This window comes from Diabrotica virgifera, chromosome 2 (genome assembly GCF_917563875.1).
Source record: "Diabrotica virgifera virgifera chromosome 2, PGI_DIABVI_V3a".
NCBI lineage: Eukaryota > Metazoa > Arthropoda > Insecta > Coleoptera > Chrysomelidae > Diabrotica > Diabrotica virgifera.
In genome coordinates, this window is record NC_065444.1 from 280,731,554 (window position 1) to 280,756,996 (window position 25,443).

At 33.2% G+C, this 25,443-nt stretch overlaps 1 protein-coding gene across 3 annotated transcripts in view; it reads right to left on the reverse strand.

Moving 5' to 3' along the window:
- Window positions 1-18,699: 18,699 nt before the first annotated feature.
- The window catches only part of LOC126879893 (QRFP-like peptide receptor), a 71,420-nt gene continuing 64,676 nt past the window's right edge, over window positions 18,700-25,443 (reverse strand). For all 3 annotated transcript variants that reach the window (XM_050643235.1, XM_050643236.1, XM_050643237.1), the window contains 3 exons: window positions 23,360-23,448; window positions 22,519-22,854; window positions 18,700-18,932 (listed from right to left, as the gene is read on the reverse strand). In XM_050643235.1, the coding sequence (XP_050499192.1) occupies window positions 18,804-18,932; window positions 22,519-22,854; window positions 23,360-23,448 (554 nt within the window). In that variant the 3' untranslated portion in view covers window positions 18,700-18,803. The remainder of the gene's footprint in view (window positions 18,933-22,518; window positions 22,855-23,359; window positions 23,449-25,443) is intronic.

Sequence of the window (25,443 nt, forward strand, 5' to 3'; positions counted from 1 at the left end):
GCGTCTACTGTAAGTACAATTAACTCGAAAATATCGACCTCACGACAAAAATTGTTAAAAAGAAATTGTAATAATTATAAATACGATTTATTTGGAACAATTTCAGTCCCTACCATTTTTGTCGAAAAGTTAAAAATGGCGGAGATATTGAGCAAAACAGGTTCTCCTTTAAAATCAAGATGGCGGCTAACGTAACGGAGGAATTCATTCGTGATTTTAAATTTAGGCTACTATTGACTCCTCTAAAGATCAGAAAAATAAAATTTTGGGCAGCTCGGCATTCAATTTCAAATGCTATCCCGACTGGACTAATATATACTTTTAGGTCTGATATTACTGCATGTAACTTTTTTGGTATTGTAATATAATTTAAATCCTTCTAACCACTTAAAGTCCTATCTTTTGGCTATCTGTGGGCAAATTTTCAGCCAAATCGATGATGATGTATTTTGGGAATGGAGGAAAATGTAAAAAACGGTATTTTAACGTTTTTACACCATAAAATTTGATCAAAAACTTGTTTTGATTCAAAATAACTTGTTATAATACTATATAATGACATTTTTGAGTCCTTTCTATTAAAATATTATGTTTTTCATTGATACTTTACGACATAAAATGCAAATTTGTTTAAATAAACACCAAATCACTGTAAAATCGCATAAAATAATATTTTGAGAAAAAAAGAAGAAGAAGATTTTTTGACTTTATATATCTTATTTTTACGTCCCGCAGAAGCTATATACCAATTTTCAGACAAATCGGAGAGCCAAAATTTTTTGCCTGAGTGATTTGACATGGAATGTACCCCTACCTTCTGAGAAATACGATTCTCTATATGATTACCGGTACTCAAATACAAAAGTAACAAAACTAATCATAGTAACCAAATCATTTTTATCCCTTAAACATATCGGTGAAGGTCGTTGTTATATCGGAATACCTATACAAAATACCTACCTACTGAGAAATACGATTCTCGATATGATTACCAGTACTCAAATACAAAAGTAACAAAACTAATCATAGTAATCAAAGTAACGAATACTGTAAATGATTACTTTATACAAAAGTAACGATTTGTAACGAATACTCGAAAGTATCTATAATCAACATCACTAATGCTTGGAGGCAGATGCTGGGGGAGGCCTGGGCCCGAATTGGGCTGTAGCGACATAGTAGAAAGAAAGGGGAACTTGACAGCGAGAAAATTGTGTTCCCGGTAATTTTTTCATATGGAAATGTTTTATTAACTTTTTGTTGCAAAATGCCAAATATTTAATTTTCTTATTATAAACCAATCATTTTATATTATCGTTGCACGCGTCTTTACGTGACTCGTTGATTTTTGCTGTTGGCATAAGAACAAAACAAAAACAATTCCAAAAAAAATTGTACCTAATTACTATATTGTCGATTTTTAAGACATTATATTTTCATTGATTTTCCACAAATTTACAGTTTTTACAAAAAATATTTCTAAATTAAATTGTAAATCGTCAATTGTTACATTGTAAAGTAATTTTAAGATTAACACGAAGTTATGCAATATTGTATGTAGTACATATCACTAATTCCCATGAATAAACAGACTCAAGTCACAATACGCATGTCAAAAATATAAAACATTTTCTTGTCTTTAGCCAAGTTTTAAGACAAGCGATAATTATGGCTAGTAATCGTTGTATCTTTGTTCTAAACAGGTTATTAAGAAGTAAAATCATATCTAATAGCGACAAGATAAGAATACATCTATAAGGCAGTGTGGCAGTGATAAGTCCTGTGGTATTACACGCAAGTGAAACATGGACGATGAAAAATCCGAACGTCATGCTTCAATTGTGCGAAAGAAGTCGTCAGAAAAATATTTGTAGGAGAGCTGTAGAAATAAAGATCAAATGTAGAACTAGAGAGGATACATGGAAAAGCGAATATAGTAGGGATCATAAAATCGCAAAAAATGAGATGTTTGGGACATATCCAAAGGATGACAAACACGAGAATTCCCAAAAGAATACTAACGGGAAGAATAGAAGGAAAGAAAAAGGTAGACTGAAAACCAGGTGGAAGAAAGATGTTGAAAGAGACATAGAAGAACTTAAAATCACAGATTGGAAAAATAAAGTAGCAAGCAAGAGAGAATGGAAAAGAGTAGAAAACAAATCCATGAGACTTCTAGGCCTGGAGAGCTGAATTGTCTATGAGCGAAATAGAGAAAACATGAATTAAGAGAAAGATAATTAAATAAATATCTCGGCAGATGCATCTGGCAATTTAAACCAACCATTGCATTATGTATTTTTATTCGAAGATACACTCAAGTGTTCTTCCCTGAAGTTTGAGATTAAATTCGAATGTTTATAAAAACTCTCTGTCGAATATTTGTAAGAAGCAAATTAAAACTTTATACAGGATGGGAAAGCAAAAATGCTACAATTTAATAATCCACTTTTTTTTCAAAGCATTGTGTTTTACGAAATTATGGATCTCCTGAACTTTTTGACTTGACGTCCATGTTCTTCTGTTTATTATTGGGGATTTGTGATGCGAATATTAATTAGAGTAGTTGGTTTTACTTACTTTCCAAAACAAACCTTAGTTATCTATATCTAGCAATATTAAATTACTGTAACTGAGTCTTCCATTTTATCCTGTGGTAAATTGTATGTCTTCCATTTTAATCTGTGGTAATTAAAAAATGTATGTCTTCCAAGTAAAGCATTTGCTGTATAATGAATGTATATTGTATTAAGGTTATATATAGAGTTTAACGAGTTATTCTTTGGTTCTAATAACCAGTGTAAAATATTTATTTTTAGATAAAGATGGCCATTCTCTACCATAGCAATAGTTTAATGTATTAAGACGATTATATCATTACGTTTTAAGAAAAACAAAAGAGCTAATTTTTTTCTAAATAAACTAGTGCATCCTGAAATATTAAAAATGAATACTAAATATTAAGTCCACATTTTTGTTGCTTAAAGTTACTTGTCTCGACAACGAATGGTCGTTGACACGGACACTAAAACATGCATACATAATGTATGTATCCATCTCCATCCTCCATATTCTACAATCTTCTGCTTCCATTTATCATTATTGTACCCCAAGTGGATAACGTCCTTTAATGTGACCCTGTCAAATGCTTTCTTAGGGTCCACGAAACATAAATATGAGGGTTTGTTGTATTCCAACGATTTCTCTTGATCTGGCCTCATTATAAATATAGCGTCAGTGCATGACCTTCCCGACCTAAAACCTTGTTGTTCTTCTGCTCATGTTATAATTTTATTAAATTTGTTTGTTATCACGTTTGTTGTTAATTTTAATGTGTTTAATAAGTTAATCCCTCTGATTCTCCGGGTCTGATTTGTCTCCTTTTTTGAAGAGAGGTATTAGGATGCTTGATCTCCATTCTTGTGGTATTCTGTTTTGTTCTATTATTTTTTGTATTAGTTTTAATAGTTGTTTAGTTAGATCTTGTTCTCCTTACTTTAGGAGTTCGTTCGATATTCTGTCCTCTCCTGGAGATTTTCTATTTTTTAATTTTCTTAATGCTTCCTTTACCTCTCCCTCCTTGATGTTTATTTCTTCGTTTGTCGTAACTTCAGGTATTGGTGGTTCATTATCGTCGCCTTTAGCAAATAGAGATCGGAAGTAGTCTGCACATATTCCTTCTGAATATGTTTCGCTTTTATTAATTCGTTCATCTCCTTTCTTTGCCCTCTAATCATTCTCCATACTTCTTTTTGTGTTCCGTAGAAATCGTGTTCCATCTGTTTTGAGAAACTCTGCCAGTGCTTCCTTTTTATTTGCCTCACTAAAGTATTCGTTTCGTTTATGATTCGTTTGTAGTGGTTTTATGCCTGTTGTGTTTGTTCTGTTCTGTATTGTAAAAAGGCTTTCTTCTTTTCTTCGCATTTTATCTCAACTTCCTCTCTAACCACGGGGTTTTTTCTTTAATATGTGAGTATTCGTTCTTTTTCTTTCTCCAAGTGATTCTGTTGCAGTGTCGATTATGTTATTTTTGAGTTCTTGCCAGCTTTCATCGATGTTATCGTTTTCTAATATTCCATTCTCAGCAATTTTCTCAGATATTCTTTTCTTGTATAAGTATTCCGTGGATTCCGTATGTAGTCCTTCGACTTTGATTTTTGTTTGTGTTGGTGCTGCCCTCTTAGGTGTGAAATATTTCATAATGATTCCTATTTTACATAATACTAGGCTATGGTCGCTACCTACATCTGCTGAGTTGAGGTATCTTACGTCGATTATTTTTGATGGATGTATATCTCTGTTGGTTTCAACATAATCTATCAATAGATCTTTGTCCACGGGTGTTATTAAATGTATATTTGTGTTGGTCTTTGTGGTCAAAAAATGTGTTGTTTATTCTAAGTTCGTTTTTTGCTCAGAAGTTTATCATCAGTTCTCCATTTTCATTTTTAACATTTTCATTGTGTTTTTGCTTAATTCCGGGTATTATTTGGTTACCTATTCGAGCGTTAAAATCCCCCAGTATTATCATCTTTCCTCTAACTTGATCTACTACTTGTTGTAATTCGTCATAAAAGATTTCCCTTGTTGTTTGAGGCTTGTTATTTTCTGGGCCGTATACTCCGATGATGTTCAGGTCTTCCTTTTCCATTCTAATGGACAATTCTTTCCGATATATATTGACACTCTTTGATGTGATTTTGGCATTTTTGATGTATTAGTAATGCTACACCTTCTTTGGCCCTGTTTTCTACTCCACTGTAGATTAGTATATATTCGCCTAATCTTGATTGTCCTTCTCCTTTCTTTTTTGTTTCCTGTAGAGCACATATATCTATTTGTTTCTCTTTTATTACTTGGGTGATTTCTTGATCTCTAGTGTTTTGATCTGATGTTCCATGTGGTAATTCTCATCAATGTTTTTCTTTTGTCTTTATTTCTCGCCATGGTCGTCTTCATATGATCAGTCTGATTTCGAGGCTTCACATTGTTTCTTTGAGCAGTATTCGTCTTTCCGATTGGTAGGTTGCTAACCTTGCCAATCAACCCTCCACATTTTATCCGGGCTTGGAGCCAGCTGTGGTAACCGCAGAGCTACTCGATCCACCTTGAAATTACCCCAGGCAGTTTTTAGTTTGAAGTTGTGGTCATTAATAGTTATGTTCTGCCTAACTCTGCGTCTTGGATTTTGGTTACTAACATCTATTTCGTCTTCTATTCATTTATTCGAAGACCCAGACTACCTGTTTCCTCATCGAGTTGTGAAAACATTCCTCTCACGTCTCTTGTAGAATGAGCAACTGCATGTAGAGCATCAGCAAAGGCAAACAATAATTTTGATCCTCGGACGATATCCGATCCTGTCAGCTCAGACGATAGTTTACTTATTGCATATTCTAAGGCCAGATTGAACCTTGAGCCAGGTGACAACGGTCTCCTTATCTCATATTAGTGCTCAGTCGTGCTCATATTATACTAAATGACATCGATGTTCTGTTGCCTATTTTACCTGTACATATGAGTCTGTCAAGCACATTTGAGTTAGCTTCACTGATTTTCTTGTTATTCCCATATCTAGCATTCCTAGTCATGGTCTGTTTTTTTAAGTTCATTGTTGATTCCAGTGTTGGACAAAAAACTTGCAAATTTAGTACAGGAGTTAACCCATATATGTTTCTAAAAACTCCAAAAGTACAATTTTGCTTCTACCTGTTATATTGTTCAATGGTGACACATTTTAATTTTCACTTCTTTAAATAACCAAAAAAATATATTTGTACTGGTTTAGAATGACCACAATCGGATAAAACAAAGTTAGAGCCTATAGAGTGAAAATTTATGGATCATTCTTATAAAATCTAGGAACCGATAAAATGTACAGTTGTTTTTTAAGAGCTTAAAATCTGACATATTATGTAAAAACTATTGTTAATACCAATATTTTGTATTATAAGAAATAAATTTTGCTCTATAGAATTCAAATATAGAAAGAAGTATTGATTAGTCTGTTATAATTTGTTTTAATGTAATTGTTATTAGAAATATTTAATGGCTTATGTGAAAGTAACGAAATTATTGATATACAGTAATAAAATATTAATGAATTTGAGATAGTTAGTTTTATTGTAAAAAAAAACAAGAAACAAAAATTTTTTTCAGTGGTCAAAAGAAGAACCAATCCCAAGTTTTCATCACCCTGTTTACCGAAAACCCACTCATACCAACCGCTACTTGCATGCCAACTCTGATCACCCACCTTCACAAATTAATTCAGTCTTCCTCTTAACTCAGGCGAGACTCGTTAGTCTCTGGCACTTGGCCATAAGACCTTTGTACCAAACCCTGTTCTTCTCCCTAAACTTTAATAAGTCCTGTGGCCTCAACGAAGGCCAACAGTTTTTTTATTATTAGTTTTAGGATCTCTTCTGGTTCAAACCTCATTTGACCAGTGAAGTCCTGCCTTACATCACCTAGCACACTGCAATGGCATAGTATGTGTATGGCAGTTTCTTCTTCCATTTCGCACTTTCTGCACCATGGTTCATTCACCTTACCTAGTTTGTATAGGTGATTTCTTAAACGGCAATGTCCAGTCACCATTTCAGTGACCGTTTTGATCTCTCGTTTATTGAGGTTCATCAAACTGTTCGAGAGTTTTTTATCAATATTCTTGATTATTTTTTTAGTCTGGATTTGCCCTTGAGTGGTTCTCCATTTATTTTGATGATTCTTTATCAGCTATTTCTGAACCTCGTTTTTCATAGCATCTTTAGCGATGCCATAGAAAGGTTCTGGGTCTTCAAAAGTTTCTCTCGAGCCTTGTTTCGCTAACATATCTGCTCGTTCGTTCCCATGCACCCTTTCATGACCCGGCACCCATATTAAAGACACTTTGTTGTCTTTTGCCAGGTTATTGAGGAGATCTTTGAAGTTTCTCACCAGTTTTGATTTGGTGAGATGGTTCTTTACAGCCAGAATAGCCGATTGGCTATCTGTGTAAATGTTGATTCTCTTAGCTTTAGGATCGTCATCAATGATTTCATCAATGCAGGCCACCAAAGCAAAAACTTCAGCCTGAAACACCGTTGTATGTTGACCTAGGCTGTAAGATTTATTACAGTTACATGTTTGCCCAAAGACTCCTGATCCAGTACCATGGGCAGTTTTAGATCCATCAGTGAACCATATTAAGTCCCCATTAATATTTGGGACTTTTTGTTCTCTAGATGGTATAATTGTGTTAATCTTCTCAGTGAAGATTAATTCTGGTGTCATCATATCTGAGTTCATCATAAAGATGGATTCCTCAAGTATAGTCCCAGTAATGTTTGTGTGGCTATTCAATACATAATTTGGCCTCCAAGTATTGCTTGCTTTGGGTCTCAGGATGGTCATAAAGGCTACCGCCGAAATATATAATTCCAGCGGAGGGAGACCGGTGATAGCCTCTAATGAAGCCGTTCTTGTGCTATTCAAGTCTCCTGTTATATTTAGAAGCGCTTGTCTTTGTAGGGTGGTGAGAGTGGTCATACAAGATTGCAAAGCCGTCTTTCTCCACCAGAGTACTGACCCATAAGTGACTGTCGGTCGTATCACTGATGTGTAAAATCAACATAGCACCTTTGGTTTCAATCCCCAGGTTTTACCTACAACTCGTCTGCAGTTCCAGAAGAGTCGCTTAGCCCTATTGGTTATATTGGTAATATGAGTATTCCAATTGAGTTTCGAATCCAGGGTTACCGCTAGATACTTAACCTCATTGGTTCTTTCCAGTACCTCTCCAAATAATTTCAGCTCACTCAGTCCAGTAAGCTTCCTATTATTTGTAAAGGCTACCAGTTTAGTTTTAGAAGGGTTTACGGAGAGGTTCTCTTTCAAACACCAGTTCTCTATGTAGTGAAGGGCATATCGTATCTGATACGCAACAGTGCTGGGAAATTTTCCCCTAGTTACTATTACGATATCATCTGCGAAACCCTGGACCCAGATTCCTTGGGCGCTTAGCCCATGAATCAGATCATCGACAACTAGGTTCCATAATGACGGTGACAATACACCGCCTTGAGGGCATCCCTTAGTTGCCCTCAGATTTATGGTATCTTCATGCGTATCTGTGGATATTATTCTGCTTTGAAGCATCTGAATAATCCACTTGCATGTTGTTTTGTTGATTTTCTTCCTCACCAGTGGACTTTGTACAGTCATTAATACCCTTGTCACCAGATACAAGGCTTTTCCGACGATGCAAGTAGATCTACTGAGCTTTCTTCTTTAAAACAAATCCTCATCCAAAACGGTTACCGCGAAAATCACATCGACGGGAGCATCCAGAAATTTCAATCTCCCGCTCAATCTCAACCCAAAAACCCATACCCTGATCATACGAAAGCTTTTCTTCCTTACATCAAAGATGTTACTGATAAAATCGACAAAATTCTCAAACCACGAGGAATAAAGAATATATTTAGTTCCATCAAAAACTTATTTCTCTTGTACGATCAGTTAAAGACAACATCCCAAATGAACAACACGGAGTTTATGAAATTCCTTGTTCAGACTGCCCCATATCTTACATAGGCCAAACCAATCGTAGAATTCAAAATAAGATTTAAGAACATTTCATATCTGTTCGCAATTCCGATTAAATTTCAGCTCTTAGCCAACGCCATCTTCATACAGGTCACAGAATTAATTTTGAATACTCCAGAACCATAGCCCTCACTCGCTTCTATAAACCAAAAATTATCCGAAAAGCTATAGAGATCGAAAAATGACCAAATTGTCAAAACAAAAGGATGACGGTACCAATTCAAATCCGACCGCCAAGAATCTTCGCCCCAACCCCCATCTAGCGCCACTCCAAACTGTGCTAGGATCTGGAGGATCAGGAGACTGAGACCCCGGAAACCCCGAAGATGGCTTCAGCGAGGACGTCGAAAGCTCGGCCAAGATAATACTGATGCGGTTCAACGCGGAAGCCTCGTAATTTTTTTTATTAAAATTTATTTACTACATGCAATCAATACATAAAAATTATAAGCATGTTTTTTGTCTGTACAAAAGGGTGCATGTATAAATTTGGATTTGTTATCCAGTGATAACAAAAACTCCACTAGTCTCTTTGATTATTTAAATGTGCCTTTAACGCTAAGTTCTTCACTGCTGCTGCTTAGAACCTATATGGAAGCTCCAATGGTTTGTGCCTCTTCAGTCTCCGAGTCTGCTCATTATTATCTAGCAGGTATAATGGAAGATTGTTTGGCTGGTTTTCTAATTTTACCAAATAGCGGCTGCTGTATTCACTTACTATTTCCTTTACTGTGGCTACTTGGAGATCGTATCGGATATCCCTGTTTGGTATGTGGCGACACGCTTCAATTACTATTTTTTAATTACTAACTTTTCTCTCAAAACTAAATAGTACGTCCCATTTAAAACTCATATTTTTAAGGTTCATAATATCTATACGACACCAGATGTTAATGGCCTGTTCCGTTTATGTATGCGAAACAAAAATTACACATGTCAATAAATCACTTTTTAAATGCATTCGAACCGTCAACTTCTTTAAACAAACCACATAATGACAAATTAATGTTTGTAGTTCAGTTCAGTCACCTCTGGCACTACGGTCGGTCACAACCCCACACTCGCAAATAATATCAAACCCTCTTTCGAGACATATTCACGCTCTTTTTACCGAAATAAATAAATATATTATTGACAGACAGTTTGTTGTTTTTACATTTATTTTAATTTCATTTATTCCAGCGTATATTAAGCGTTCCAATATCTCTATGTTTGAGTTTGCGGCTGTACCCCATAGTTGTTAACCATTGGTCCATATTGGTTTTAAGGATAGATTATGAACCAGTAATTTGGTTTTTAAGCTAAGTTTTGACTGTCTTCCCCATAGAAAATAGTATTTGATGAGCTTTAAGCCAAGTTGTTTTCTTTGGTTAAAAATGTGTTTTCTCCAGGTAGAAAGCCTGGAGGATTAAAATTGAACTGACGAGAAAGCCTGGTGAGTTTAATTCTAACATTGATTCTTGCATATTCGAAGTAACTTCTTTTAGAAATATTTTTTAACAACCATTTATCACTTCTTCCATTCAGATGTGTAACGTAGATCTCCCATTCACACATACAGTGAGGACGTTTAAGTTGGAATAAATTCATTATCTCCAGAATGGGCGAATTGAAGTGAAATGCTGAGATTTTTATTTTGAAATTATGACTTTTGGCATATATATCATACTAGTGACATCATCCATCTGGGTGTGATGACGTAATCAACGATTTTTTTAAATGAGAGTAGGGGTTGTGTGATAGCTCATTTAAACTCAATATAAACGTTAATATAATTATTTATACAGTTAATTTTTGAATTAAATTATTTGAGAAAAAAAGAAGAATGTATGTAATTAATTTAATTCAAAATACATTTTAGTGCTGTCAGAAAACAGAAAGAAATGTTTATTTGACAAATAAAGAGTACAGGGGAAAAACAAGGAATGTCACTTTTTCAATCATTTTGGATTTTCTCGCCATGTGGTAGCAAAAACTGAGTACTATCGACTAGGCTATCCATTTAGGACAATAAACAGAAAGATCAGTCTATATAAATTTTTTAAGAATTTGTATCCAGGCGAAGGACCAGGATTATCCGCACGCCACTGAACAAAATAAGAAATGTTGGCAGTTTTTTGATGCATTATTAAATTAACAAGTTAATATAGATTCATTACTTACTTACTTAAGCCGTCCTCTTGTACCTTACGGTGTCGAGGTAAGTGGAGAAATGAGACGTCTCCATGCCTTTCGGTCGGTAGCTAGTCTTTCTGCTTCTCTCCACCCAATATTTCTTTTTCCGCAAGCCTTTCCAATATTTGCATTCCACGTTCTTGCTGGCCTGCCTCTTCTTCGTTTGTTGTCAGATGCCGCTTTATATACCCTCTTTACAGTTCTACCTTCACTCATTCTCGCCATATGTCCGAACCACGATAACTGTTTCGTTTCAAGTCTGTCTAAGGTCCTTCCAACACCTCACCTTTCACGTATGTCTTCATTTCTTATACGATCACGTCTGGTCACCCCGGATACCGCACGTAAATATCGCATTTCGCATGCTTGAATTTTACTACGGATGTTGTCGTTCACTGTCCACGTTTCACTCCCGTAGAGTAGCACCGGCTCGTATACGGTTTGAAATACTTTAATTTTTGTTTTCAGGCTTACTTCTTTCTTCCTAATAAAACTTTTATTTAGTGCATAGTATAATTTTGTTGCACTCATTACCCTGCTGTTTATTTCTGGTTCTATATTTCCTTGCCCATTCATTGTTGATCCTAGATACTTGAAGTCCTCAACTTGTGTAATGGTCTCATTATTCAACTTAACATTTATATTTTCTTGTGTTTTCGATATTACTAAAGCTTCTGTTTTTTCAATATTTATTCTCATCCCAAATTTCTTAAAGGCTTCATTCCAAACATTCACATTTACTTGCAAGTCTTTTTCTGATTTTGCCACAATTACCAGGTCATCGGCATATATCAACTCTGACACGCATACTTGTTGAAGTTTATACACCCCAACCCTAGTTCTTTTTACCTTACCCCTGCATTCTTTTGCAATTTCGTCCATTAGAGTGATAAATAACAAAGGACTCAGAACACCACCTTGTCTTACACCTGTCCTTGTGTAGAATTCAAGAGATGAGCAATTGTTCGTTCTTACATTATTACGTGTACATTTATATATACTCTTTATTGCTTGGATTAACTTCGGTTTCACATTTCTACGGTTTAATATTTCCCAGATCTTGTTACGTGGCGCCCGATCAAATGCTTTTTCCAAGTCCACAAAACAGAGATACAACTTACTGTTATGCTCTAGGGCTTTTTCTGATAACTGTCTCACCGTGAATATGAGATCGGTTGTACCTCGCCCTGGCCTAAAGCCGCATTGGCTGTCATCCAGTGTGGCCTCGATATTTTCTCGCAGCTTTTTCTCTAGTATTATTTCGTAGATTTTACTAGCAACTACCAACAATGATATGCCTCTAAAGTTAGAACACTTATGTTTATCGCCTTTTTTGTGTAATGGTAGAATAGTTGCAAGCGTCCAATCTCTAGGTATGCATCCGGTACGCCAACAGCTCTTTATGATCTTCCATAGTAATTGTAATCCTTCTCCTTCCATATATTTAATTAGCTCAGCCTTAATATTATCGTGTCCTGCAGCCTTGCCATTTTTTAATTTTAAAATTGCTTCCCTGTATTCTTCGTATGTTATGTCATCATCATCTTGTTGTTCATTTAAATTGTACTCCTCCCTGTCATTCTCTATTTCGTTGTTGTCTCCCATTAATAACTCCATAAAATGTTCTCGCCATCTTTCGGTAATCTCTTCATTTTTTAATAATATGTTACCATCTTTGTCCTCTAAACCTGCTACTCCGTTTAATTTCTTTTGTCTTAGATTTTTTAGGGTCCTATAGAGCAACTTTGCATTACCCTTACTATCACTTTCCATTTTATTTCCAAATTCTTCCCATTGACGATTCTTAGCTTCTTTAATTTTATTTTTAACCAGTATTCTCTGTTCCTTATATTCTTGATAATTACTTTCACTTTTATTGCTTATATACTTTTTCCACAATTTTTTTTTCTTCGAAACTTCCAATTTTATGTCATTATTCCACCAAGCTGTACCTTTCAGATATCTTCCTTTCGTTACACCACATACTTTACTCCCAGTTGCGTACACCAGCTCCTTAAAAATGTTCCATAATATTTCTATATCCTCCTCATTTTTCCAATTTGTTTTTCGTATTTCTTCATTTAATTTACGACAGTATTCTTTCCTAATATTTTCAGATTGAAGTTTGTATACTTTAATACTTGGTTGTTCGTAGCGATTTTCTTCATTTTTAATATTAAATGCCTGTTCTCTCCTTGTCTTTACTTTAGTTTCAACGAGAAAATGATCCGAGCTGATCTCATAGCCTCTTTTAACACGCACGTCCGCTATTTCATTTTTGTATCTGTTCTGTACTAATACTAGGTCAATAACGGATTTTTCGTTCCGCGAATCCATCACTCGTGTGTATTTATGAATCTCCTTGTGTTGAAAAAATGTGTTACTAACTTGCATATCATTCATGATGCAAAACTCGATGACTCTTTGTCCATTATTATTCCTGACCATTTCTCCATATGGTCCTATAGGGTAGTCATATTCATTGCTTGACCCCACTCGCCCATTAAAATCGCCTACTATTATGACCTTATGATTTATTTGGTCCATTTCGTCCTGCAATTGTTCCCAGAAGCTATATTTGAGTTCCTTGGCTTCATTTTCCGATGGTCCATACCCAACAATAATTGTTGTCTTCTCGCTTTTACTCATATCTATTCTAAGGAGTCTTTCCGAAATATTTTTCCATCTAGTGATATTTTTATGCTCATTTCTGTGAACCATTAGGGCAACTCCTGCCCTCGCACGTTCTGACTCATTAACACCTCCAAAAATCATGTAGTTAATACATCCACTACCTTTTCTCTTTGTTTCAGTTAATGCTAAATAATCCATTTTTGTGTTTTCAAACTCATCAATAAGTTCCTCTTCTTTACCATTTAGACTTTGTATATTCCACAACCCAATTTTCCAATACTTATTTTGTTTTTCATTTTTTGCATTTATAGTTCTTTCATTGTCTGTATTTTTACGGTTTAGTTTTTGCATATTTTTGTCAAGACTCGCATCGATTTTGTTATATTCTCTCATGTCCATAATCTGTGCCATGTTCGTATCCATATCCATCCTCGAATTTGCATTAACTAGTAGTTTTTTAAACCAGTTGCTGCTACATTATCTCTGACTATTTCTATATTATTCGTACTATGGTTCCATCTCCATTTGGTGTCTTCAATAACGATAAAACCATAACCCATTTTTATTATTTTGCCATTTGCCTTTTCTTTTGCTGCTATATGTCTAAGATTTTTCTGCATATCAATCTCTTTAAGTGTTAAATCGCACTCAATATATACGCGGTGTTGTCTATAACTTCTAAGATTACTTTTTGCTTTTAGTACTTTTAGTTTGTCTTCAAACATACTAAACTCAATAATGCACATATTGTCGTTGATCTTTTGTACCTTATTTAACTCTGCCATTATTCGTAGCTCTTTATTTAAAAAGTTTCCTATTTCATTCTTAAGCTGTTCCATATCAGACGTACTTATTGGCAAACCCTTCATTATTAAATTATTTTTCTTTCTTTCTTTTTGGCAGATTTCTAAAGTTAGCTCTAATTTATCCATTTTTTGTTTCATACTCATCATTTCCTTTTTTAAATTTTCATTTTCTTGAATTATTTGTTTAATCTTTTCTTTGTACTCGCTATTCTCTTTTCTGAGTTCTTTCATTTCTCCTACCAACTCTCCTACCATGTTTTTTATATCCTCTAGTTCCTTATCTTTCTTTTTATTATCAGTTATTAACGTTTTCATCAGTTCCGTAATTTCATTCTCTCTACCTCCAGCATTCTTTTTATCGGGAGATCGATATACTTTTCTGCTCTTACTAAAGATTTCGCCAAATTTATTTCCTTTCCTTTTACCATCCTCTGATAAATAAGTGTCGCTGCCGCTGTCCGTCATCTTAATTTCAATTACTATTATAATTAATTGTTTGGCTGTATTTTACTAGTATTCCTATTTCTATCTGAATTTTGTTTGTTTTTATTTATAAAATAAATATATGTTTTGCAATCAATTTGCTATTTACAGTAAAGGTTTAATTCAAATTGTTTATGCACGAGGAATTTGACACCGACTTCAACTAGGTCAAATTTATAAAACCATTACTAATTAAAAAATCACTTACCGCTCGTAAAATGTTAAATCAAAATCCTTCTGTGTCCTTTGTACACAAACAACATTCACAACACTAAATAATCCTAAAACAATCCTAAATCACTTTTAAATCAATTTACATCACATATCTAAATGGTTTTCGTGGTAAAGCCCGAATCCGAGTTGTTTACCGCCGAATCCATATATAATAATATCCATATATAGAATAATAATGGCTAGAATTCTGCTAAGAATATCCTAATTAGTTTTTAGATATCATAAGAATTAAACCTTTATTGGTGTTTATCTCAATATGTATAAAATGTGACATTCCTTGTTTTTCCTCTGTACTCTTCAAATAAATATTGTTTTCGCTTAAATTCAATGTTAAAGCTGCTACCCACCTGTCTCTTAGCAGTTTGAACATTGGATTTAGGATGAAAAGCAATGTTTATTTGTGAAGTAAACATTTTTACCTGGTTTCGGACAGCAGTAAACTGTATTTTGGATTAAATAAATTGCTTACATTCTTCTTTTCTCGTCAATTATTTTAATAAAAAACAATATTTTCTTGTCACACTGTATAAATAATTAGGTTATTCTTTATATTACTGAATAGATAATTGAATTGCCTTTCAAATGAGCTATCACACAACCCCTACTCTTACTAAAAAAAATCATCGATTACGTCATCACGGTCAGATGAATGATGTCACTAATATGATATAGGTATATGCCAAAAAGACTTAATTTAAAAATAAAAATCGACCTGTCTCGGGATTTTTCTCCAAATTCAACTATTTTCTAGATAATGAATTTATTCCAACTCAAATTCAACTATAGTCCTCACTATATAATTGAATTACTTTGACTTTTGTAATATTTCATTTTCCCTAATAGCTAAACGTCTAGAGCTGAATTTTAATTAAAAAACGTACTATATCACGTTTTTTGTTAATTAAACCTCAAAGCTTTGTGTGCTTAATATTGTAGAGAGAACTCATACCAGCAGTCCAATTACACACCTCTTTTGCAGATGCTTTATTGATGCACAGCATTCAGTTACATGAAAGCAATGAATGGTTGTCTCAATGAGTAGTTGAAGTCCTTCAAGCCTTTCACGGTTCCTTTCCTTTGAGTACGCGTTATAATCGTTAATATTAGTAAGTACATACAGAGAATCTAAATTATGGAATAAATTCATTTTCTCTAAAATCAACGACTTTGGTGGAGAAAAGTCCTGAAACAGGTCGATTTTTATTTTCAAATTACAATTTTTGGCATGTATTTCATACTAGTGACGTCGTCCATCTGAGCGTGATGACGTAATCAACGATTTTTTTAAATGGAAATAGTTGTCGTGTGGCACCTCATTTGAAAGGTTGTTCAATTCTCTATTCAGTAATATAAACGATAATATTATTATTTATACAGGGTGACCAAAAAAATAATTTTTGAATTAAATTAATTGACGCAGAAAGAAGAATGTATGTAATTTATTTAACTCAAAATACATTGTAGTACGGCTGTCAGTAAATAGAAAAAAATGTTTATTTCACAAATAAACATGTCTTTCCGCTTAAATTAAATCACAAACAGCCTCCCACCTACCTCTTGGCAGTTTGAACATTTAATTTAAGCGAAAAGCAATGTTTATTTGCCAAATAAACGTTTTTTTTTTCTATTTTCTGACGGCGATAGAATGTATTTTGAGTTAAATAAATTGCATACATTTTTCTTTTTTCGTCAAATAATTTAATTCAAAAATTATTATTTTGGCCACCCTGTATAAATAATGATATTAATGTATAGAGAATTGAACACTTTTTAAATGAGGTGCCACACGACCCCTATTCCCATTTAAAAAAATCATCGGTTACGTCACCACGCTCAGATGGATGACGTCACTAGTATGAAATATATGTCAAAAAATTGTAATTTGAAAATAAAAATCGACCAGTTTCGGAATTTTTCTCTAAAGTTGTCCATTGTAGAGAAAATGAATTTATTTCATAATTTAGATCCTCTCTGTATGTATATTATTTTATTCTGTATTTTTTTTGCAGTCGCTTTTTTGCAGTGTTTTGCGGGGATTTTTTCAGTCACTCGAGCGCGTCAGAAAATCACATGGGGAGAAACGTTGTATATACCCTGCAAATGTATCCCTACCATATATTGGATCTTATTACAGGGGAGATCGTTAGGGGGGGCCCGAAAAAAAATCTATCCCTAGAAAAACTCAAAATCGTCAGATTGAGATAATTCAAGTTATGTACAGGGTTATTCACTATATTTTGACCTCCCTGTAAACTGCTTTATTTACAGAATTAGAAAAAAATGTAAAATACAAAAGTTATTCGATTTTTAAGTTATGATTTTTTGATATATATATCGTACTAGTGACGTCATCCATCTGAGCGTGATGACGTAGTCGACTATTTTTTTAAATGGGAATAGGGGTCGAGTGGTTAGTGGAGTCTTGAAAGGTTATTCAATTCCCTATTCAGTAATATAAACATATTCAGTAATATAACATAATTAATTATACAGTGTGTCCAAAAAATTTGTTTTTAATTAAATTAATTGTCACAAAAAGAAGAAAGTATGTAATTTATTTAATTCAAAATACATTCTACTGCTGTCAGAAAACAGAAATAAATGTTTATTGAACAAATGAACATTACTTTTCACTTAAATTCAATGTTCAAGCTGCCACCCATGTGCTTCTTGGCAGTTTGAACATTGAATTTAAGCAAAAATCAATGTTTATTTGTGCAATAAACTTTTATTTATGCTTTTTAACAGAAGTAAAATGTATTTTAAATTAAATGAACTACATACATTCTTATTTTTGTGTCAATTAATTTAATTAAACATTTTTTTGGACACCCTGTATAATTAATTATGTTAATGTTTATATTACTGAATAGAGAATTGAATAACCTTTCAAATGAGCTAGAACTTAACCCCTATTCCTATTTAAAAAAGAGTCTATTGCGTCATCACGCCCAAATGGATGACGTCACTAGTACGATATATATGTCAAAAAATCATAATGTAAAAATCGAATAACTTTTGTATTTTATATTTTTTTCTAATTCTGTAAATAAAGCAGTTTACATGGGGTCAAAATATAGTGAATAACCCTGTACATGTAGAACAGTGTATATTTCAAAAATCTGATGATTTGAGCGGGGCGTAAGGAAATGGACTAGTCACAAAAGTTCACAAAAAAGCAAATATTTCGCGAAATGAACGTCAGATCGAAAAACTGAAAAATACACGTATTCCATACTTTTGAAAAATCTATGGAATGGTACCAAACACGACCCTCCACGGAGAGGGGTGAGCGGTATATTTAAAATTTTAAATAGGAACCCCACAATATTTCATGAAATGAACATCAGATCGAAAAACCGAAAAATACACGTATTCACTATTTTTGAAAAATCTATCGAATGACACCAAACATGACACCCACGGAGGTGGGGTGGGGGTTACTTTAAAATCTTAAATAGGAGCCCGCATTTTTTATTGCAGATTTGGATTCCTTACGTAAAAAAATAAGTAACTTTTATTTGAGACATTTTTTCTATCTGTATAATCGGAAAAAACGATTGTTGGAAATGGAAAATTAAATTAAAAAATGGAAAGTTCCCACTAAAATGGAAAACTTAGCTTGTTTTTCATTTTAGGACCTAATCTTCACAACCCAATAGGTCCCCATAACGCTTTAGTAGCTGCAAATTTAGCATCCCTGCTTTCCCTACTATATTTTGGCCAGTTTATATTCTATAAATTCTCTCACACTGTTTTAAAATCAAAGCACTCGAAAAATACTTTAGGACGCTTTAGGTATATCTTATATTACAATCTTACATATACAATAAATACTTATACTATAATCACAAAATATTAACATAAATTTTGTACATGTTTTTAATGAGCAGTACCATTACCATTGCTTCCATCTCTTTCTTCCAACGTCGAGGACCTCTTTTTAGCGTGAGTTGTTGTCGATCTAGAGTCGTAAGGGTTACGAAGTGTATTAAGTTTCATGAGAGTAACCTAAAATAAAACAAAATAAAGTTAGATTAAAGAGAAAAATAAATTTTAGAGAACAAAAACAAAAGTAAGACTTTAAGGGGTAATTCTGCATGAAAAAATGTAGACCGTTTGCTTTATAAACATATGTCCGCAAATGCTTCGTTTCCGAGATAAGGGATGTTAAATTTTTTCTTACAAACTGACGATTTATTTCTTGTTCTAAAACCGGTTGATATATAGAGTGAGGCAGATAACTGGCCTATTAGAAATATATCGAGAACTAAAGACAACAGAATTCTGAAAATTGGAATGAAGAGGTTTTGAAGAGTGATCTATTTAATGAAAATATTTTCACCTATTTGCTACTTCCGGTTATACCGGAAGTTGCTTATAACTTCGTTTTTTTAAATAGGACACCCTGTATATTTTTACATTTTTGAATTCTCCTCGATGTCTACTTTCTTAAAATTTGAGGTTTTGTAATATTGTACAGGGTAGTTTGAAAGATAACTACGTTTTTCTCTTAATTTCGTAGCAACATTCACACCCTGTAGAATTGTAGTAGTTTGACATCAAAAACTCTGTTTATGTTTAAATGGGTTTTAATATAGTCTACTATTGTTAAAAATTGTTAGTATAGCTAATTTTTTAATTGTAGTATACAGGGTTGGTCGAAACTCGAAATGAGTATTTTCTGAGTTTTCTTAAATGGAACACCCTATATTTTAGTATTGTAATGAAATGATATTTTATGGTACTTTTTGATTTCCTAAGCATTCCCTATACCGAGCTTCTTCTATTTGTGCTTAATTGTTAATTAAACCAACAATCTTAACTACGTAGTTATTTTAATAGCTCAACCATTATTGCTAATTTTAAGGATCAGTCTAGATTAATATGTATTTATTTCCGAAAAATTATTTGTGATTGAATATTTTCACGGCCAACTTAATAAACTTTCACGTATTTTTTGTTGAAATTAATGTTTGGCTTGAATCACCAATAACTCACAAATTAAAGCAGTTAGGTATAGGGAATGCTTAAGAAATAAAAAGTAGCATAATACATCATTTCATTACAGTACTAAAATAGAGGGTGTTTCATTTAAGAAAACTCAAAAAATACTCTTTCCTAGTATCGACCAACCCTGTATAGTAAAATTCAACATTTAGCTATACTAACAATTTTTAACGATAGTAGACTATATTAAAAATCATTTGAACATAAATAGAGTTTTTGATGTCAAACTGCTACAAGTCTACAGGGTGTGAATATTGCTACGAAATTAAGAAAAAAACGCAATTATCTTTTAAACTACCCTGTATAACATTACAAAACCTAATATTTTAAGAAAGAAGACATCGAGGAGAATCCAACAATGTAAAAATATACAGGATGTTCCATTTAAAAAACGAAGTTATAAGCCACTTCCAATATAACCGGAAGTAGTAAATCAATGAAAATATTTTCATTAAATAGATCACTCTTCAAAACCCCTTCATTTCAATTTTCATGATTCTGTAGCCTTTAGTTCTTGAGATATTTCTAATAGGACTTTTATCTGCCTCACCCTGTATACAAATGCAATTTTCTAGGTTTTAAGAGGTAGTTATAGTGCATTTTTTGACATACAATTAAGAATTTTATATTCACCATTGGCGTGCATACGCATAAACAGTTTAGATACATCCCGTGTGCACGCCAATGGTGAATATATAATTCTTAATTGTTTGTCAAAAAATGCGCTATAACTACCTCTTAAAACCTACCAAATTTCATTTGCATATCTCAACTGGTTTTAGAGCAATAAATAAATCGTCAGTTTGTAAGAAAAAATTTAACGTCCCGTATCTCGGAAACGAAGCATTTGCGGATATATGTTTATAAAGCAAACATTCATTATTTTTTCATGCAGAATTACCCCTTAAAGTTTGTCGCACTTATTTAGAAACACCCTGTATTGATGAAGAACATGGCTAGTTGTTAAAGTACCTAACTTTTTTTATAATCCAACATAAGCAAATAAATCAAAAAAGAAAATGTTAAGAAACCTTAATGCTCCAATTGAGTTTTAATTTCAATATTTTATCTATGCTATAATAGTCCACAGAGTGTTCCGAACGTTAAGGAAAAAACATAGTATGATTGTTACACCCCGTATTAAATGACATTTACCTGTCTAGCAACAATATTATTACATTGATATTCTTGGCTATAACATACTAAAAAAATTACTCTAATCGGAAAGGTTTACGAAATTCGAGACATCAAACCTGTATAATTCCTCTAGTGACCCGATTTGTTTCCTCGGCAGTGGCAGTGTATTTTTTAAACTAATAAAATCGATTCATTAAACAGAATAAAAACAAATTAAAAAATTTACTATTCTAATTGCGGAATAAGCCACAATTTAACTTGAAAAATGATTTTATTGACGTTTCGACTTCCACTTCGGACGTCGTTTTCAAAATATAAAATATTAATAAATTAAACAAAAAGGTTTTTGTTTTCTTTCCTGGATTTTAATCCTGATTTACTATGGAATCACTAAAACGGGAATTTAATCGTTATTAAAATACAAAATATTACTAAATTAAACAAAAATGTTGTTGCTTAGTGAAAAAAATCTTCTAATAAAATCTTCATTATAAACTTACGTGCATAGAAATCGACCCACTTAAAAATTTGGTAATTTTTGATGCCTCGTATTTCCTAAACCTGTTGGCCGATTTAAGTGATTTTTTCAATATGTTATAGCCTGATTTTTTAACAATATCGCTGTAATAATATTGTTGCTAAACATGTAAGCGTCATTGTATACCGGGTGTAACAATGATAGTATGTTTTTTTCTCAAAGTTTGAAACACCCTGTGGAATATTCTAGCGTACATGAAATATTGAAATTAAAACTAAATTGTAGCCTTAGGCTTTCTTAACGTCTTGCTTTTTGATTCATTCGCTTAAATTGGCAACTTAAATTAACATATAACTACACACTTAACAAAGGACAAAACAGATAAATTTGAGTGCCTGGTAAGGTTCTAAATGTTTGCAAGATGGAAGCAGAATCACCATTCTGAAGCAGAATCATCATTCTGCTTCCATCTTGCAAAAATGTAGAACCTTACCAGGCACTCAAATTTATCTGTTTTGTCCTTTGTTAAGTGTGTAGTTATATGTTAATTTAAGTTGCCACAAAACTATTTCATATTCAATGACATTCGAGGATAATACCTTCTCTTTATTGACGAAATGCCCCTGATGATGCTCTAGATAGCGAAAGTATACTTGGGCAAGATTAAATAAATTCAGTGCTCGATATCTGCCTTTGCCTTTGTAAAATTAAGTAATTAATCAAAGTAAAAATTTGCTGATCAGTCTCACAACAGAGAGAAATACAGAGCATAACAATACATACCCCGATATAAAATCGACCGTCCAAAATCGCTGTATGTGTAATTTCGTCAATATTGTGAGAAATCCACTCATTTTTACCGGATTTAGTGTTTTTCTATTCTCGTTCAATTATACGAAAGTTTATCGTTTTAAGTTGGGGGTGAAATTTGGATACATTCTATTATTTTTAGATATAAAATAAATAACTAACCCGAGTGAGATCTTTTTGAGCTTCACATGTTCCTCTTCGGAATAACTCCTGTATTGATTTTCTGAATTTTTTTGATAATGCCACATACACTATGGGATTCAAAGCAGAATTTAGATGACCAAGAAGAAGTAAATATCGTTTCATGTCCTTTAGTTTTATTAGCTGATTTTGAACTTCATTATCATCAGAATCCGTGTCGTTTGTATCACCTTCTTGGACGTCTGTATCATTAAGTAGATTTGCAATATGATGCGGCATCCAGCATATTGCAAAAATTAGAGCCAGTAAAAGAAGAATACAAGCTACCTTTTTTCTTGTTCGTATTAGTCTTTCTCTCTAAAAGTTTTTAAATTAGTTTGGAGTACATCTGTGTGGTTGGAAGATGAAGAATTGAACATATACTATTTTACACAGATATAAAAATGTAATGCTGTTAAATGAGAGTGGAGAGTCTTCTACATTGCCTATATAATGGTATATGAGTGAGAGTTGTCGACAAATCCTTGAAAATCCTTTTTTTGCTATAAACGGTTTCTTATATATTTTAGAGAAAACTGATTCAAATAAAAGTTGTAGATCTTAAAAAGTTCTTTATTTTACGAGCTTCTAAATTAAAATAATGAGATAATTGCATGCTTTGTACGATTGTTAAAAGAAAAGCAAAGCAAAATCATCTGTACTTGTTCAAGGATTTGTCATCAGTTATGCCCCATATACCTCTTAGAGCCTTTAAAAATCTGTATCACATTTTTAAATGAAACAGATGATTTTTCACAGATATACTGGGGTATATGTTCATTTCTTTGACTTCTAATGCTTTAAATATAAGTCCATAACGTACCTGATACGAAGAAGTGGAATCTTCATAAAATTGTGTACCACAGCAAAGAACTTTACCCATTGTAAAATAGGCAAACAACATGATCAACCCTAAAAACGACTTATTTTATTTCTACGTTATAACAACTAACAAGAATAAAAAACCGCTAAACGCCTTAAAAATGAGTGGCGCATACAATATTCCAACTACAAAAGATCTGATATGAATATTACGTGGCGCGAAAATGTATTTTCATTTTGATGTAAAACAAAATTCTAGTTTTGTTTTAAAAGATTTTTCCATAATATTTGCTAAATTTGAAGTAAACGCGCCACAAAAGAGTAACTTTGATACAGTTTGAATTTTGAAACTCTTTTGTGGCGGGTTTACTTCAAAAGCAAATATTATGGAAAAATCTTTTAAAATAAAACTAGAATTTTGTTTTACATCAAAATGAAAATACATTTTCGCGCCACGCAATATTCATATTAGATCTTTTGTATCTGGAATATTATATTTAGCGGTATTTATTCTTGTATCAGGAGTTTTTCAAAGTTATTTATAAAATAAATGTATGAAGTTGAATGAAGTGTTCCTCTATTACTCGTTAAGCTTTATAAATGGTCACCTTTGTTGCATTATCTCCCAAATGATCTAGTGTCCATCGAGTGTACAATAGATTTTTTTCTATTCGAAATAGATTGAAAAAAATATTGAGATGACCGGTAAATGAAGTCGGATTGCCCGTTGCCAGATCAAATTTAGCGTCGTAATCACTACAACTACATAAACCATTTCGGGAATAATCGTTAATTGGTTATACTTTTGTAGCTTAATAACTTCTAAAAGGCTTAACCGATTTTAATCAGTAAACATGAGATTGAAACGTATTTACCAGTAGTATCTGATGGATCTAAGGTCAAGTATGATAACTGAAGCTATTATAGGAATTATTGAGCTTGAGAAACCGTTTTTCCCGTAGGAAATAGATTTGATCATACTTGTGAAGCCTATAACTTAAAAATTCGAAGTTTCCCGGATATGACGTATACACCGTTAGATACGTCTAGAATCCTTCTACAAACGCTCAGTTATTGGTGCAATTCGTAGGTTGAAATTTTGAGTAATTGTCGAAAAACCAAAATTTTCAAAGTATAGTTTTTTGGCTATACTGAGCCATGTGTATGTCTGATCCTCACGGCTTGAACACCATTTGAAAGCTTAACTCAACGGTATTGATTTGGTATATTTGCTGTTCTCTTGTCTCTTCTTGATCCGAAGATATATACCGCCAAAGAATATGCCGTTTTGTACCTACCAAGTCCTCTAGCTGGCTTATGGGTGGTCAAAAGTCACAAACTACACCGGTTATGAATCGGCCCAGACCCCCTCTTCAAACACAGAAAAAAAATTCAAATCGGTTTAACTTTCAAACACACATACATATCCACAAACATTTTCCCTTTTTTAAATAAAAATTGAGTCATATTTCTGAGCTCGGTAACTTTTGAATGGTATAACCGATTTTCAAAATTAGACATGAGTTGGAAAGGTAATAATCAGTACTATTAGAAGCCGCAAAGGTCGGACTTACATTTTTGAAATTTTTGGGAGTTTTGGGGACGAGAACGAAAAACAGATCCTAAATAGAAAGGGCCATAAAATCCACACCCTTGGACCAAAATGGATGGTTGACATATTATTATGAATGGGTGAGTCTTTTCCTAAACTTTAAGATGGGACTTGGCCCATATTTCAAATCAGTCAGATTTATAAAATCGAAAATTTCGTGTATATATAGTGTCGCGTGTAGGGGAGTGTTGGTGTGCGCCACTGGCGAGAACTGCCGTTCTCTGGTAATATTAAACAACGCGTCAGAGAAATCGGGCCTTCATGAAATTTTTGGAAATTGTATTTTTTGAATTTTTTGTATTTGAGAACTATGTGAACTATTGTAGTGTTCTAAAGAGTTTCTGAGATATCTTAGTAGACAGACCTTCTTACAGCGAATAAGATGCAAGGTGGAGAACAGTAATAATAACTCAGTAAGAAACGGAAGAATAGAATAGAACGACCACATACGACGATTGACAACAAAGATAGTA